Consider the following 17487-nt stretch of genomic DNA (forward strand, 5'->3'; position numbering starts at 1 on the left):
CACTAGAGAGGAGAAGCTGCTGAAGTCTGGCAGCTTGTTGACTAAAACCTTCTGTCACACATCTGATTTATGTCTTCCATCCCCTCCCTCCTCTCCCTTTCACTTGTGCTGCTCTTTTCTTTTCTTTTTTTTTTTTTTTTTTGTAGACAGTAAAGTACTATTACTTATGTGTTCATCCTTTGAATGGTGGGGAAAAGGGCATATTCACATTCATACATGACATGGAAAGTTATGACAACATCTGTACAGTAACATAATTTGAATTGGAGTCCATTTAAAACCATCTCAACTATTTTGGCATAGTTGTTATTGTGTAGTGACTAGAACAGCAAGAAGGACCATGGTTCGAGTCCACAGGTTAGCCGGCTACCTTTCTGTGTAGGTACTCCGGCCTCTTATGTGTGAATGTGGTTGTCTGTCTCTGTATGTAGGCCCTGCGTTGGACTGGAGACCTGTCCAGGATGTACCCTGGTTTGTGACGAGCTGGATATGCTATTGTTCTAATTCCCTAAAGAGGGCACTTCTCTCATTGTCTTAGGAGATCTGAACATCCACCTGGACAAACCACAGGCAACTGACGTGCTTGCTCTTCTGAACACATTTGACCTGAGACTAATCTCCACTACTCCATCCCACAAAGCTGGCAACACTCTGATCCACATTCTGATCCGGAACTGCACTGTGGACGACATCTGTCCCTCCTCTGCAATTGTCGGATCACTTCTTCATTCAGCTCACAGTCTTCATTTCTAGACCGTCACATTCTTCCACTGCACTGGAAACATTCTGCTGCAACCTCAGATCTCTCAACCCAGAGCAGTTTTCTTCCCTTGTTTCTGCAACGCTGCTCTCATCGCAGGTTCTCTCCACCTCTGACACAGACGCAGCCACGGACCGACTCTGCAACACACTTTCATTCTGCCTGGATAGTCTCTGCCCAGGACCTGCTCATCCTTTAGCTTCCAACTCGTGGCTCACTGACCAGACCGTGAACAACGCACTGTGCTCCGGAGTGCTGTGAGGAAGTGGCGCAAATCCAAGTCTCAACCTGCTCTAACTGAGTATCAGGATTTGCTTCAATCTTTCTCTCACAGTGTCACCAGGGAGAAGACTGAATACTACCAGAACAAGCTCAGCAACACCACAGACACCAGAAAGCTGTTCTCAAATTTCAAGTCACTACTCTATCCACCCCCACCTCCACCACCCACCTGTGTCACAGCTAACGACTTTGCCTCCTTTTTCACCAACAAGGTGGCAGCCATCAGCTCCCAAGTTCTCCTCCTGACAATGACATTCTGCTTACTAAACCCAATGTTGCATCTCTCTTCATATTCTCAACACTATCATAGGACGATGTATCCACCCTCCTCCTCTCGAATCTCCCGACCACCCGCTCTCTGGATCCGATCCCCTCTACTCTTCTTCTAGCTAGTGCACCAGCCATTACACAGATCATTAACACCTTTTTCATTCCCAGATTACTCCATGGTTGAAGAAGCCTTCTCTGGATCCCTCCCTTGTGGAGAACTACAGACCTGTCTCTCTTCTTCCATTCCTGGCCAAGACCCTGTAACGTGCAGCCTTCAACCAACTCTCTGGCTTACTTTCCTGGACCAACCTCCTCGATCTCAATCAGTCTGGCCTCAAGAGTGGTCACTCCACAGAAACGGCACTTCTGACTGTTGTGGAATCCCTATGGGTGGTAAAAGCTGCAGGTAACTCTTCTGTCCTTATTCTATTAGACCTATCTGCAGCCTTTGACACTGTGAAGTATCAGATCCTTATGACTGCACTCTCAGACCTGGGCATCTCTGGATCAGCTCTAGCCTGGCTTCAGTCATACTTGTCCGAACGAACCTTCAAGGTATCCTGGCAGGTGCGTGTTTCCGACTCTCATAACCTCTCCACCGGTGTTACGCAGGGCTCAGTCCTTGGGCCTCTTCTTTTTTCCATCTATACTTCTTCTCTAGGCTCTATCATCCATTGTAATCCAATGTAATCCAATGTAATTCACTGATTTTCTGAACCAGGGATAAAAAAAGGCGTAGTTCATAGGATTTAGACAGGAATGAAATGAGTATATATTTGTTACAAAAGTGTACAAAGCAGATGAAGAATTTATTGCATTGTCTTGACCTGTAAGAGTCACACAGTAATATGGGCAAAGACACAATAGAAACACAACTATAACAACACCAAGAGTTCTGGCTGCTTTCAATTCTGATTTTTTAGCTGTTCCTTTAACTGAACGCTGCAGTGATACAGCTGCAATTTGAGACCTCATGGCTCGAGCCTGAGTCACAGCCACAACAAATACTCTCATATACAGAACTAAAATAAAAGTGATGGGAGCAATGAAGGAAACGGCAAACGTTGCAGGTCCAGCAATGTGATTAATAACAATGACACAGTGACCAACACAAGACTAAAATCTACCTGGTTGTTGCAGGTTTTCCTTCAGAATGAAGCTTTGAAAAAAGATAGAAAATATCCAACACAGACAAACACAGATCTTAACTTTGTTTTGTGTGATTTGAGTGGAGTAATACGCCCACATCTCCCTTCCGGCTTTTGCCCTGGGCTGTTCACCATTCGAGGCGGCGTACGGCTACCAGCCTCCGCTTTTCCTGGGCCTCTGTGCCCTCAATCGCAGCCCCCATTCAACAGAGAGAGCCGGTCCACGTGGGACCAGTGCGCAGGCACCTCCTGCGGGGGTAGCACAGGGCAACGTAAGCCTGCCCCTGCCTACAAAGTGGGGGATGAGGCCTGGCTCTCCGCTAAAGACTTGCCTCTAAAGGTAGAAAATCGTAAACTGTCACCTCATTTTGTTGGTCCGTTTAAAATTGTCAATGCTGCTGCTGTTAAACTGGCCCTTCCGGCCAGCATGAAAGTGAAAGTGGTTCATTGTCGGCACCCACGTCGGGGCCGGGACCTCCAGTATCTGGTGAATTGGGAGGGGTACGACCCAGAGGAGCGGTCCTGGATTCCGTCCCGGTTTATCCTGGACCAGGAACTGGTGTGTGTGTGGGGGGGGCTCTGTTATATTTCCCTCCTCCGGCCAGCTGACGCTGTGTCCCCAGAAGTCTCTGTATTTTTGCATGTTCTATGTTTTACTTCACTTCTGGGGACATGTCTTGGCTGGTTCAAGTGACAGCAGGTGTGTGTTTTTAACAGGTGTTTTGTGTTTGTCATTACTGTGTCTTGTATTTAAGTTCATGTCTGTTCTTTTCTCATTTTCTACTGTGTCAACTGTCAATTTCGTTTGTTCCTTGCTTCCTCCATCCATCTTTTCCCAACTTCTTTCATCACCATGGTTCTTAAGTCTTGTTAGTAAAGTCAGTCTGTTTATTAGCTTTAGCTTTAGCCTTGTAGTTTGTTGCAGCGTTTGCTGTGTTTATTTTTCTTATTTGTTTGTTCCAGAGTTTAGCTGCATTTTTTGGTTTCTCGTTAGTTCCAGTTTCAGCTGAGTAGTCTTTTGTTTATTAGACCCAGCTTTTCCTGTGGTTTTGTTTTGTTAGTTCCAGCTTCAGCTGTTATTTTGATTTTCATTTTGTATCGCGTTTACTGTGTTTCTCAGTTTGTTATTTATACTAGTGAGATTCTAGTTTTCCTGACTTTTGCAGTGTTCTTTAGTTTGTTCCTCATTTTCATTATGTCTGTTCTGCATTTATTGTTACTTAATATGTTAATAAATGTTTTTGGGAAATCTCACTCTGCTTTTGTTGTCCTTCTGCAACTGGGTTCGCTAGTTGGCCTGTTTGTAACAATGGGACTGTTTCAGCAATCAAACAGGGAAATTCAATGTTTCTTCCTCACACTGAATGACACAATATATGAAAAGGTGGAATAAGGATACCATGTTATGTTGGTGTAAAATAGTTTTTAAATCAATTTCGTTTTGTTGTTATCCAGGATGATCAGTTCAACAGATATTTGAAATCTTTTAATATGATTTAAAGAAGATTGAATATTCAATAAAACATTAGTGTATAGTTGACTATCTCTGCTCTACGACATGTTGGTCTCACAAGAGTCAGGCTGCAGTATCTTCAGTGTAACAATGTAATGCACTGATTTTCTGAACCAGGGGTAAAAAAAGGCGTAGATCATAGGATTTAGACAACAATGTAACAAGAATATATTTGTTACAAAAATGTACAAAGCAGATGAAGTATTTATTGCGTTGTCTTGACCTGTAAGAGTCACACAGTATAACGGGCAGAGACACAATATAAACACAACTATAACAACACCAAGAGTCCTGGCAGCTTTCAATTCTGATTTTTTAGCTGTGACTTTAACTGAACCCTGTGAGACTGTTGCAATGTGAGACCTCATGGCTCGAGCCTGAGTCACAGCCACAACAAATACTCTCATATACAGAACTACAATAATAGTGATGGGAGCAATAAAGTTAAAAGTACAATTTGCAGTTCCAGAAATGTAGTTAATGACAAAGACACACTGACCGACACAAGACTTAAATCTGCCTGGTTGTCGCAGGTTTTCCATCCGAATTAGACTTTGAAAGATTATAGAAAATATCCAACACAGATAAATACAAATCTTAACATTTTTGTGTGTTATTTGATTAGAGTAATGCAGAGGAACACATATAGCTACATATCGATCAATAGATATAAGAACCATGGATCCGACTGAGGCAGAGGAAAGAATGTATGCTACAAAATGAACCAGAGAACACATGAGGTCACCGAGTAACCAACAACCATCAATGAACATTATTTGAAAGAGCAACAATGGACCCGAAAGGAAATCAGAGACAGCCAGAGAGAGAAGGAGGAGGTTGGTGGGAGTGTGGAGCTGCCTGGAGACAAAGACCAGCAATAGATTTATCATTATTAATAAGATCAATTATCAGTCAGATAAAAGCAGACGTAACAAAGACTGACATATAAAAACATTTGGAGTAAAAACTGTTTCAATGAAATAAGTGGATACTTGAAGTGGGAGATAGAGATGATGACCAGCAGGTTGAGAAATGTAGTGAGCACAGAGATAGACAACAGCAGGATGTAACTCAGCAGGGTCTGAAAGTGAGGACGCTTCGGCTTCATACAGGAGGAGTTGAGGAGCTGTGGAAAGCACAGTTCAGTTTCCTCCAAGGTCTCCATCACCAGAGAGGAAAAGCTGCTGAAGTCTGGTAGCTTGTTGACTAAAACTTTCTATCACACATCTGATTTATCTTTATCCTCTCCCCTCCCTCCTCATGTTCACTCTTCTTTCTCTCTGCAGAGACTGATGTACTGGGAGCTGACGTAATTAAAACTCTGTGACACATCAACATGTTGCATACACACTGAAGTTTTAACATAATCAAGGTTGTTGTTCAGCCCAAGACTCCATCACTGACAATGACCTTCTAGGCAACAAATCCCAGTGTTGTTTGTGATTCGAAATAAAAATTTGATAAATAAATGCAAAACTAAATCATTCCTGTCAGTAAAAGATGTAAACTATCATTCATGTTTTATTCCCCCTCTCATCAACTATCTCACTCATCTCGTCTGCATGTGAACTTTTGCAGGATGCCACGATCTTCACTAAACTCGACCTGCATAACGCTTATCACCTGGTCAGAATAAGAGAGGGAGATGAGTGGAAAACGGCTTTCAATAGTGGCCATTACGAGTATTTAGTAATGCTATTTGGACTCACCAATGCCCCCGCTGTCTTCCAGGCCCTGGTTAATGACGTCCTCAGGGACATGATCAACTACTTTGTGTTTGTCTACCTGGACGACATCCTTATTTACTCCCAGAATCTCGATCAACATGTCCACACGTCCGAGCAGTACTGCTGCGCCCATCGGAAAATCAGTTCTTCTTGAAATGTGAATTCCATGTTCAGAAGACTTCGTTCCTGGGGTTCGTTCTGGAACCAGAGAAGCTATCCATAGATCCCGACAAGGTGACGGCGGTTCGAGGTTGGCCCACCCCCAGGGACCGAAAGCAGCTCCAGAGCGCTTACTCGGCTTCGCGAATTTCTACTGCCGCTTCATCAAGGTCACTGCTCCCCTTCACATGCTCACCTCCCCCAAGGTATCGTTTGTTTGGTCACCGGCGGCTGAGGACACCTTCGTTCGTCTCAAGGCTTTGTTCATCTCGGCATCCATCCTCAACCTCCCCGACCCCAAGAGACAATTCATTGTTGGAGTGGATGAAGCCAGCACCAGGGTCGGGGTGGTCCTGTTCCAGAGAACCCACGCTATCAATAAGGTGCACTCTTGTGCCTTCCTCTACCACCGCTTTTCAGATGCAGATCGGAATTATGACGTTGGCAACCGAGAGCTTCTGGCCGTGAAGTTAGCCCTGGAAGAGTGGAAACATTGATTGGAGGGGGCTAACCAGTCCTTCTTAGAGTGGGCCGACCACCTCAACTTGGAGTACATAAAGTCGGCCAGAAAACTCGATGCTCGCGAGTCTCGGTGGGTGTTGTTCTTTGCTCGACTTGATTTTGTCCTTTCTTTTAGGCCTTGTCCCCGAAGCGGCAAAACAGACAAGCTGTCCCATCAATTCGAGGAGGGGGACACAGACTCTGGTGATGACGTCAGCAATCGCCATATTGCCGCTCCAGTCGAGGTCCGATCCCTGCGGTGGGACATAGAGAGGGTAAGAAATGCCTCTCATGTTGATCCAATTCCCCGTGGTTGCACAATGGGTCGTCTATTGTCCCGACTTCTATTCATCCACAGGTGCTTCAGTGAGGGCATGACTCTACATTGGCCTGGCATAGAGCTACGTGGCTGCCTGTCGCACTTGCGCCTGCAATAACAACCCCCACCAAGCACATACAGGTTTGCCGTGACCTCTCCTTGTTCTGTTTCGACCATGGTCGCATATTTCCTTGGATTTTGTGACTGGTTTACCTCCTTCCAGTGGTAGCACTATTATTATTACTGTGGTGGACCGGTTCTCCAAACTGGTCCACACCGTGCCTTTGCCAAAGCTGCTGACCGCCAAGGAGATGGCTTTGCTTTTGGTGGACCATGTTTTCAAGCTGAACGGTTTGCTGGAGGACATCTTGTCGGATCAAGGTCCACAGTTCACCGCAGCGGCTTGGGCAGAGTTTTGTCAGGCACTCGGCGCCACCGTAAGTTTGTCCTCAGGTTTCCATCCTCAGACTAATGGACAGACGGAGTGAGTCAACCAGGAAGTGGAGACACTGCTTTGGTGTATGGTGTCATCAAATCCCTCTACCTGGTCAGAGGAGCTCCCCTGGATTGAATACGCCCACAACTCCCTTCTGGCATTCACCCTGGGCTGTTCGCCATTTGAGGCGGCGTACGGCTACCAGCCTCCGCTTTTCCCGGGCCTCTGTGCCCTCCATCACAGCCCCCATTCAACAGAGAGAGCCGGTCCACGTGGGACCAGTGCGCAGGCACCTCCTGCGGGGGTAGCACAGGGCAACGTAAGCCTGCCCCTGCCTACAAAGTGGGGGATGAGGCCTGGCTCTCCGCTAAAGACTTGCCTCTAAAGGTAGAAAATCGTAAACTGTCACCTCATTTTGTTGGTCCGTTTAAAATTGTCAATGCTGCTGCTGTTAAACTGGCCCTTCCGGCCAGCATGAAAGTGAAAGTGGTTCATTGTCGGCACCCACGTCGGGGCCGGGACCTCCAGTATCTGGTGAATTGGGAGGGGTACGACCCAGAGGAGCGGTCCTGGATTCCGTCCCGGTTTATCCTGGACCAGGAACTGGTGTGTGTGTGGGGGGGGCTCTGTTATATTTCCCTCCTCCGGCCAGCTGACGCTGTGTCCCCAGAAGTCTCTGTATTTTTGCATGTTCTATGTTTTACTTCACTTCTGGGGACATGTCTTGGCTGGTTCAAGTGACAGCAGGTGTGTGTTTTTAACAGGTGTTTTGTGTTTGTCATTACTGTGTCTTGTATTTAAGTTCATGTCTGTTCTCTTCTCATTTTCTACTGTGTCAACTGTCAATTTCATTTGTTCCTTGCTTCCTCCATCCATCTTTTCCCAACTTCTTTCATCACCATGGTTCTTAAGTCTTGTTAGTAAAGTCAGTCTGTTTATTAGCTTTAGCTTTAGCCTTGTAGTTTGTTGCAGCGTTTGCTGTGTTTAGTTTTCTTATTTGTTTGTTCCAGAGTTTAGCTGCATTTTTTGGTTTCTCGTTAGTTCCAGTTTCAGCTGAGTAGTCTTTTGTTTATTAGACCCAGCTTTTCCTGTGGTTTTGTTTTCTTAGTTCCAGCTTCAGCTGTTATTTTGATTTTCATTTTGTATCGCGTTTACTGTGTTTCTCAGTTTGTTATTTAGACTAGTGAGATTCTAGTTTTCCTGACTTTTGCAGTGTTCTTTAGTTTGTTCCTCATTTTCATTATGTCTGTTCTGCATTTATTGTTACTTAATATGTTAATAAATGTTTTTGGGAAATCTCACTCTGCTTTTGTTGTCCTTCTGCAACTGGGTTCGCTAGTTGGCCTGTTTGTAACAATGGGACTGTTTCAGCAATCAAACAGGGAAATTCAATGTTTCTTCCTCACACTGAATGACACAATATATGAAAAGGTGGAATAAGGATACCATGTTATGTTGGTGTAAAATAGTTTTTAAATCAATTTCATTTTGTTGTTATCCAGGATGATCAGTTCAACAGATATTTGAAATCTTTTAATATGATTTAAAGAAGATTGAATATTCAATAAAACATTAGTGTATAGTTGACTATCTCTGCTCTACGACATGTTGGTCTCACAAGAGTCAGGCTGCAGTATCTTCAGTGTAACAATGTAATGCACTGATTTTCTGAACCAGGGGTAAAAAAAGGCGTAGATCATAGGATTCAGACAACAATGTAACGAGAATATATTTGTTACAAAAATGTACAAAGCAGATGAAGTATTTATTGCGTTGTCTTGACCTGTAAGAGTCACACAGTATAACGGGCAGAGACACAATATAAACACAACTATAACAACACCAAGAGTCCTGGCTGCTTTCAATTCTGATTTTTTAGCTGTTCCTTTAACTGAACGCTGCAGTGAGACAGCTGCAATGTGAGACCTCATGGCTCGAGCCTGAGTCACAGCCACAACAAATACTCTCATGTACAGGACTAGGATAACAGTGATGGGAGCAATAAAGTTAAAAGTACAATTTGCAGTTCCAGAAATGTAGTTAATGACAAAGACACACTGACCGACACAAGACTTAAATCTGCCTGGTTGTCGCAGGTTTTCCATCCGAATTAGACTTTGAAAGATTATAGAAAATATCCAACACAGATAAATACAAATCTTAACATTTTTGTGTGTAATTTGATTAGAGTAATGCAGAGGAACACAAATAGCTACATAGCGATCAATAGATATAAGAACCATGGTTCCGACTGAGGCAGAGGAAAGAATGTATGCTACAAAATGAACCAGAGAACACATGAGGTCACCGAGTAACCAACAACCATCAATGAACATTATTTGAGAGAGCAACAATGGACCCACAAGGAAATCGGAGACAGCCAGAGAGAGAAGGAGGAGGTTGGTGGGAGTGTGGAGCTGCCTGGAGACAAAGACCAGCAATAGATTTATCATTATTAATAAGATCAATTATCAGTCAGATAAAAGCCGACGTAACAAAGACTGACATTTAAAAACATTTGGAGTAAAAAACAGTTTCAATGAAATAAGTGGATACTTGAAGTGGGAGATAGAGATGATGACCAGCAGGTTGAGAAATGTAGTGAGCACAGAGATAGACAACAGCAGGATGTAACTCAGCAGGGTCTGAAAGTGAGGACGCTTCGGCTTCATACAGGAGGAGTTGAGGAGCTGTGGAAAGCACAGTTCAGTTACCTCCAAGGTCTCCATCACCAGAGAGGAGAAGCTGCTGAAGTCTGGCAGCTTGTTGACTAAAACTTTCACACATCTGATTTATCTTTATCCTCTCCCCTCCCTCCTCATGTTCACTCTTCTTTCTCTCTGCAGAGACTGATGTACTGGGAGCTGACGTAATTAAAACTCTGTGACACATCAACATGTTGCATACACACTGAAGTTTTAACATAATCAAGGTTGTTGTTCAGCCCAAGACTCCATCACTGACAATGACCTTCTAGGCAACAAATCCCAGTGTTGTTTGTGATTCGAAATAAAAATTTGATAAATAAATGCAAAACTAAATCATTCCTGTCAGTAAAAGATGTAAACTATCATTCATGTTTTATTCCCCCTCTCATCAACTATCTCACTCATCTCGTCTGCATGTGAACTTTTGCAGGATGCCACGATCTTCACTAAACTCGACCTGCATAACGCTTATCACCTGGTCAGAATAAGAGAGGGAGATGAGTGGAAAACGGCTTTCAATAGTGGCCATTACGAGTATTTAGTAATGCTATTTGGACTCACCAATGCCCCCGCTGTCTTCCAGGCCCTGGGTAATGACGTCCTCAGGGACATGATCAACTACTTTGTGTTTGTCTACCTGGACGACATCCTAATTTACTCCCAGAATCTCGATCAACATGTCCACACGTCCGAGCAGTACTGCTGCGCCTATTAAAAATCAGCTCTTCTTGAAATGTGAATTCCATGTTCAGAAGACTTTGTTCCTGGGGTTCGTTCTGGAACCAGAGAAGCTATCCATAGATCCCGACAAGGTGACGGCGGTTCGAGGTTGGCCCACCCCCAGGGACCGAAAGCAGCTCCAGAGTGCTTACTCGGCTTCGTGAATTTCTACTGCCGCTTCATCAAGGTCACTGCTCCCCTTCACATGCTCACCTCCCCCAAGGTATCGTTTGTTTGGTCACCGGCGGCTGAGGACACCTTCGTTCGTCTCAAGGCTTTGTTCATCTCGGCATCCATCCTCAACCTCCCCGACCCCAAGAGACAATTCATTGTTGGAGTGGATGAAGCCAGCACCAGGGCCGGGGTGGTCCTGTTCCAGAGAGCCCACGCTATCAATAAGGTGCACTCTTGTGCCTTCCTCTACCACCGCTTTTCAGATGCAGAGCGGAATTATGACGTTGGCAACCGAGAGCTTCTGGCTGTGAAGTTAGCCCTGGAAGAGTGGAGACATTGATTGGAGGGGGCTAACCAGTCCTTCTTAGAGTGGGCCGACCAACTCAACTTGGAGTACATAAAGTCGGCCAGAAAACTCGATGCTCGCGAGTCTCGGTGGGTGTTGTTCTTTGCTCGACTTGATTTTGTCCTTTCTTTTAGGCCTTGTCCCCGAAGCGGCAAAACAGACAAGCTGTCCCATCAATTCGAGGAGGGGGACACAGACTCTGGTGATGACGTCAGCAATCGCCATATTGCCGCTCCAGTCGAGGTCCGATCCCTGCGGTGGGACATAGAGAGGGTAAGAAATGCCTCTCATGTTGATCCAATTCCCCGTGGTTGCACAATGGGTCGTCTATTGTCCCCACTTCTATTCATCCACAGGTGCTTCAGTGAGGGCATGACTCTAAATTGGCCTGTCATAGAGCTACGTGGTTGCCTGTGGCACTTGCGCCTGCAATAAGAACCCCCACCAAGCACATACAGGTTTGCCGTGACCTCTCCTTGTTCTGTTTCGACCATGGTCGCATATTTCCTTGGATTTTGTGACTGGTTTACCTCCTTCCAGTGGTAGCACTATTATTATGACTGTGGTGGACCGGTTCTCCAAACTGGTCCACACCGTGCCTTTGCCCAAGCTGCCAACCGCCAAGGAGACGGCTTTGCTTTTGGTGGACCATGTTTTCAAGCTGAACGGTTTGCTGGAGGACATCTTGTCGGAACAAGGTCCACAGTTCACCGCAGCGGCTTGGGCAGAGTTTTGTCAGGCACTCGGCGCCACCGTAAGTTTGTCCTCAGGTTTCCATCCTCAGACTAATGGAGAGACGGAGCGAGTCAACCAGGAAGTGGAGAGGCTGCTTTGGTGTATGGCCTCGTCAAATCCCTCAACCTGGTCACAGCAGTTCCCCTGGATTGAATACGCCCACAACTCTCTTCTGTCATTCACCCTGGGCTGTTCGCCATTCGAGGCGGCGTGCGGCTACCAGCCTCCGCTTTTCCCGGGCCTCTGTGCCCTCCATCACAGCCCCCATTCAACAGAGAGAGCCAGTCTACGTGGGACCAGTGCGCAGGCACCTCCTGCGGGGGTAGCAGAGGGGGACGTAAGCCTGCCCCTGCCTACAAAGTGGGGGATGTGGCCTGGCTCTCCGCTAAAGACTTGCCTCTAAAGGTAGAAAATCGTAAACTGTCACCTCATTTTGTTGGTCCGTTTAAAATTGTCAATGCTGCTGCTGTTAAGCTGGCCCTTCCGGCCAGCATGAAAGTGAAAGTGGCTCATTGTCGGCACCCACGTCGGGGCCGGGACCTCCAGTATCTGGTGAATTGGGAGGGGTACGACCCAGAGGAGCGGTCCTGGATTCCGTCCCGGTTTATCCTGGACCAGGAACTGGTGTGTGTGTGGGGGGGGCTCTGTTATATTTCCCTCCTCCGGCCAGCTGACGCTGTGTCCCCAGAAGTCTCTGTATTTTTGCCTGTTCTGTGTTTTACTTCACTTCTGGGGACATGTCTTGGCTGGTTCAAGTGACAGCAGGTGTGTGTTTTTAACAGGTGTTTTGTGTTTGTCATTACTGTGTCTTGTATTTAAGTTCATGTCTGTTCTCTTCTCATTTTCTACTGTGTCAACTGTCAATTTCATTTGTTCCTTGCTTCCTCCATCCATCTTTTCCCAACTTCTTTCATCACCATGGTTCTTAAGTCTTGTTAGTAAAGTCAGTCTGTTTATTAGCTTTAGCTTTAGCCTTGTAGTTTGTTGCAGCGTTTGCTGTGTTTAGTTTTCTTATTTGTTTGTTCCAGAGTTTAGCTGCATTTTTTGGTTTCTCGTTAGTTCCAGTTTCAGCTGAGTAGTCTTTTGTTTATTAGACCCAGCTTTTCCTGTGGTTTTGTTTTCTTAGTTCCAGCTTCAGCTGTTATTTTGATTTTCGTTTTGTATCGCGTTTACTGTGTTTCTCAGTTTGTTATTTAGACTAGTGAGATTCTAGTTTTCCTGACTTTTGCAGTGTTCTTTAGTTTGTTCCTCATTTTCATTATGTCTGTTCTGCATTTATTGTTACTTAATATGTTAATAAATGTTTTTGGGAAATCTCACTCTGCTTTTGTTGTCCTTCTGCAACTGGGTTCGCTAGTTGGCCTGTTTGTAACAATGGGACTGTTTCAGCAATCAAACAGGGAAATTCAATGTTTCTTCCTCACACTGAATGACACAATATATGAAAAGGTGGAATAAGGATACCATGTTATGTTGGTGTAAAATAGTTTTTAAATCAATTTCATTTTGTTGTTATCCAGGATGATCAGTTCAACAGATATTTGAAATGTTTTAATATAATTTAAAGAAGATTGAATATTCAATAAAACATTAATGTAGTAACACACAATCTGAACTTTGACTAACTTGACCTTCTGAAATTATAGTTGACTATCTCTGCTCTACGACATGTTGGTCTCACAAGAGTCAGGCTGCAGTATCTTCAGTGTAACAATGAAATGCACTGATTTTCTGAACCAGGGGTAAAAAAAGGCGTAGATCATAGGATTTAGACAGGAATGAAACGAGTATAAATTTGTTACAAAAGTGTACAAAGCAGATGAAGAATTGATTGAGTTGTCTTGACCTGTAAGAGTCACACAGTAATATGGGCAGAGACACAATAGAAACACAACTATAACAACACCAAGAGTCCTGGCTGCTTTCAGTTCAGATTTTTTAGCTGTTCCTTTAACTGAACGCTGCAGTGAAACAGCTGCAATGTGAGACCTCATGGCTCGAGCCTGAGTCACAGCCACAACAAACACTCTCATATACAGAACTAGAATTGCAGTGATGGGAGCAATGAAGGAAAACACTAAAGTTGCAGGTCCAGCAATGTGGTTAATAACAATGACACACTGACCAACACAAGACTTATATCTACCTGGTTGTTGCAGGTTTTCCTTCAGAATCAAACTTTCAAAGATTATAGAAAATATCCAACACAGATAAACACAAATCTTAACTTTTTTGTGTGTAATTTGATTAGAGTAATGCAGAGGAACACAAATAGCCACATAGCGATCAACAGATATTAGAACCATGGTTCCTAATGAGGTAGAGGAAATAGAGGATGCCACAAAATGAACCAGAGAACACATGAGGTCACCGAGTAACCAACAACCATCAATGAACATTATTTGAAAGAGCAACAATGGACCCACAAGAAAATCGGAGACAGCCAGAGAGAGAAGGAGGAGGTTGGTGGGAGTGTGGAGCTGCCTGGAGACAAAGACCAGCAATAGATTTATCATTATTAATAAGATCAATTATCAGTCAGATAAAAACAGACGTAACAAAGACTGACATATAAAAACATTTGGAGTAAAAAACTGTTTCAATGAAATAAGTGGATACTTGAAGTGGGAGATAGAGATGATGACCAGCAGGTTGAGAGATGTAGTGAGCACAGAGATAGACAACAGCAGGATGTAACTCAGCAGGGTCTGAAAGTGAGGACGCTTCGGCTTCATACAGGAGGAGTTGAGGAGCTGTGGAAAGCACAGTTCAGTTTCCTCCAAGGTCTCCATCACCAGAGAGGAGAAGCTGCTGAAGTCTGGCAGCTTGCTGACTAAAACTTTCTGTCACACATCTGATTTATTTCTATATTCCCCACCCTTACCTCCTCCCCTCTCACCTCTGCTGCTCCTTTTTCTCTGTAGGGACTGATGTAATGTGGCGTCTGTGTTCCTCTTTCTAAACGACAGTGATGATTGGGAGATGTATTATGTCTACCTTTGACCGTGCTCCAAATTTCTGACATCAACATTGTCAAGACTTAAGCCATGAATGTTGCCCAAACGATGAGATCAGTGTTGGCCTTGTCATTTGATTTTGCACTGAGTCTATCCCAGCAAAGAGCAGCATGTAAACTCAAGGTGACACTCCCGCTGGTATAGACTCCAGCATTCCTGTGATCCTTGAATGGACAAGTGGTCTCTGTTGGGTCAATGAACACCTGCACATCTCTTTGAGTAAAGAACTATTTCAACATTTAAACAGGGAAATTCATTGTTTCTTCCTCACACTGAATGAGATTAGTAACATGAAGACAAGATGTGAAAAGTTGGAATAAGGCTAAGCATGTTATGTTGGTGTAAAATAATTTTTAATTCAGTCACATTTTGTTGTTATCCAGGATTATCAGTTCAACAGATATTTGAAATGTTTTAATGTGATTTAAAGAAGATTGAATATTCAATAAAACATTGAAGTGTAGTAACACACAGTCTGGACTTTGACTAACTTGACCTTCTGAAATTATAGTTGACTATCTCTGCTCTACGACATGTTGGTCTCACAAGAGTCAGGCTGCAGAATCTTCAGTGTAACAATGAAATGCACTGATTTTCTGAACCAGGGGTAAAAAAAGGCGTAGATCATAGGATTTAGACAGGAATGAAATGAGTATATATTTGTTACAAAAGTGTACAAAGCAGATGAAGTATTTATTGAGTTGTCTTGACCTGTAAGAGTCACACAGTAATATGGGCAGAGACACAATATAAACACAACTATAACAACACCAAGAGTCCTGGCTGCTTTTAATTCTGATTTTTTAGCTGTTCCTTTAACTGAACGCTGCAGTGAGACAGCTGCAATGTGAGACCTCATGGCTCGAGCCTGAGTCACAGCCACAACAAATACTCTCATGTACAGAACTAGAATAACAGTGATGGGAGCAATGAAGGAAAAAACTAAAGTTGCAGGTCCAGCAATGTGGTTAATAACAATGACACACTCACCAACACAAGACTTAAATCTACCTGGTTGTTGCAGGTTTTCCTTCAGAATCAGATTTTCAAAGATTATAGAAAATATCCAACACAGACAAATACAAATCTTAACTTTTTTGTGTGTAATTTGATTAGAGTAATGCAGAGGAACACAAATAGCCACATAGCGATCAATAGATATTAGAACCATGGTTCCTACTGAGGCAGAGAAAATAAAAGATGCCACAAAATGAACCAGAGAACACATGAGGTCACCGAGTAACCAACAACCATCAATGAACATTATTTGAAAGAGCAACAATGGACCCACAAGGAAATCGGAGACAGCCAGAGAGAGAAGGAGGAGGTTGGTGGGAGTGTGGAGCTGCCTGGAGACAAAGACCAGCAATAGATTTATCATTATTAATAAGATCAATTATCAGTCAGATAAAAGCAGACGTAACAAAGACTGACATATAAAAACATTTGGAGTAAAAAACTGTTTCAATTAAATAAGTGGATACTTGAAGTGGGAGATAGAGATGATGACCAGCAGGTTGAGAAATGTAGTGAGCACAGAGATAGACAACAGCAGGATGTAACTCAGCAGGGTCTGAAAGTGAGGACGCTTCGGCTTCATACAGGAGGAGTTGAGGAGCTGTGGAAAGCACAGTTCAGTTTCCTCCAAGGTCTCCATCACCACAGAGGAGAAGCTGCTGAAGTCTGGCAGCTTGTTGACTCAAACCTTCTGTCACACATCTGATTTATGTCTTCCATCCCCTCCCTCCTCTCCCTTTCACTTGTGCTGCTCTTTTTTTTTTTTTTTTTTTTTTTTGTAGAGAGTAAACTACTAACACTTATGTGTTTATCCTTTGCAATGGTGGGGAAAAGGGCATGTTCACATTCATACATGTAATTCAAAGTTATGATGACATCTGTACAGTAACATTAATTTTAATTGAAGTCCATTTAAAACCATTTCAACCATTTTGGCATACTTGTTATTGAGGTAAAATGTTTTATTTGAACACTGGTTTCTGTTGGGGGTGGCACAGTGGTGTAGTAAGTGTTTCTGTTTCAAGAGATCTAGGAACAAGAGAGCAGAAAAGTTTTTTTTTATTTTCAAAGTGTAAAGGAAGAATCGGAAGAGTTCTGTTTTCAGCAGTTTTTTAAATATTAAAAAGTGCAGAGTTTGGCAGCTCATTCCACCATCGTTGGATCACTGGGCTGAAGAGTTTTCCTTGGTGTCTACTGTGTGGTGCTGGTACCACCAGCTGTCTGTCACTGGCCGAGTGCAGTGGACGGGAGGGTTTGTAGACCGGAATTACTGAGTTGAGGTAAGTTGGAGCTGTAGAGTTAACCACTCAGTAGGCAAGAGACGGGGCTTTGAACTTGATCCTTGCAGCCACAGGAAGCCAATGCAAAGAGCTGAAGAGCGGTGTGACATGAGACCTTTTTGGTTGATTGAAAATTAGGCGTGCTGCTGCATTTTGGATTATCTTTAGGGGTTTGGGCGTGGATGCTGGTAACCCCATCAGCAGTGCATTGCCGTAGTCGAGACAAGATATGATCAATGCCTGTACATATCTACACGACCTAGAGACTGTGGCCATGTGTTCCGTGAAGGTCAGTTGGTCATCAATGATGACCCCGAGATTTCTGGGCATCTTAGCGGAGACAATCACCGCAGGTCCAATGTTAATGCTGATGTT

At 43.9% G+C, this 17487-nt stretch overlaps 2 protein-coding genes across 2 annotated transcripts; both read right to left on the reverse strand.

The window, feature by feature from the left end:
• Window positions 1-13459: 13459 nt before the first annotated feature.
• On the reverse strand, window positions 13460-14590 carry LOC113173393 (trace amine-associated receptor 4-like). Its single transcript, XM_026376808.1, has 2 exons — window positions 14418-14590; window positions 13460-14282 (listed from the first exon to the last, which is right to left on the reverse strand). Exons 1-2 carry the CDS (start codon window positions 14588-14590, stop codon window positions 13460-13462), a joined length of 996 nt encoding a protein of 331 aa, XP_026232593.1.
• A 751-nt stretch (window positions 14591-15341) lies between these two features.
• LOC113173395 (trace amine-associated receptor 4-like) lies at window positions 15342-16472 on the reverse strand. Its single transcript, XM_026376809.1, has 2 exons — window positions 16300-16472; window positions 15342-16164 (listed from the first exon to the last, which is right to left on the reverse strand). The coding sequence occupies exons 1-2, from the start codon at window positions 16470-16472 to the stop codon at window positions 15342-15344; spliced, it is 996 nt and encodes a 331-aa protein (XP_026232594.1).
• Between the last annotated feature and the right edge of the window lie 1015 nt (window positions 16473-17487).

Source organism: Anabas testudineus, chromosome 21 (assembly GCF_900324465.2).
Source record: "Anabas testudineus chromosome 21, fAnaTes1.2, whole genome shotgun sequence".
In the NCBI taxonomy this organism is placed as follows: domain Eukaryota; kingdom Metazoa; phylum Chordata; class Actinopteri; order Anabantiformes; family Anabantidae; genus Anabas; species Anabas testudineus.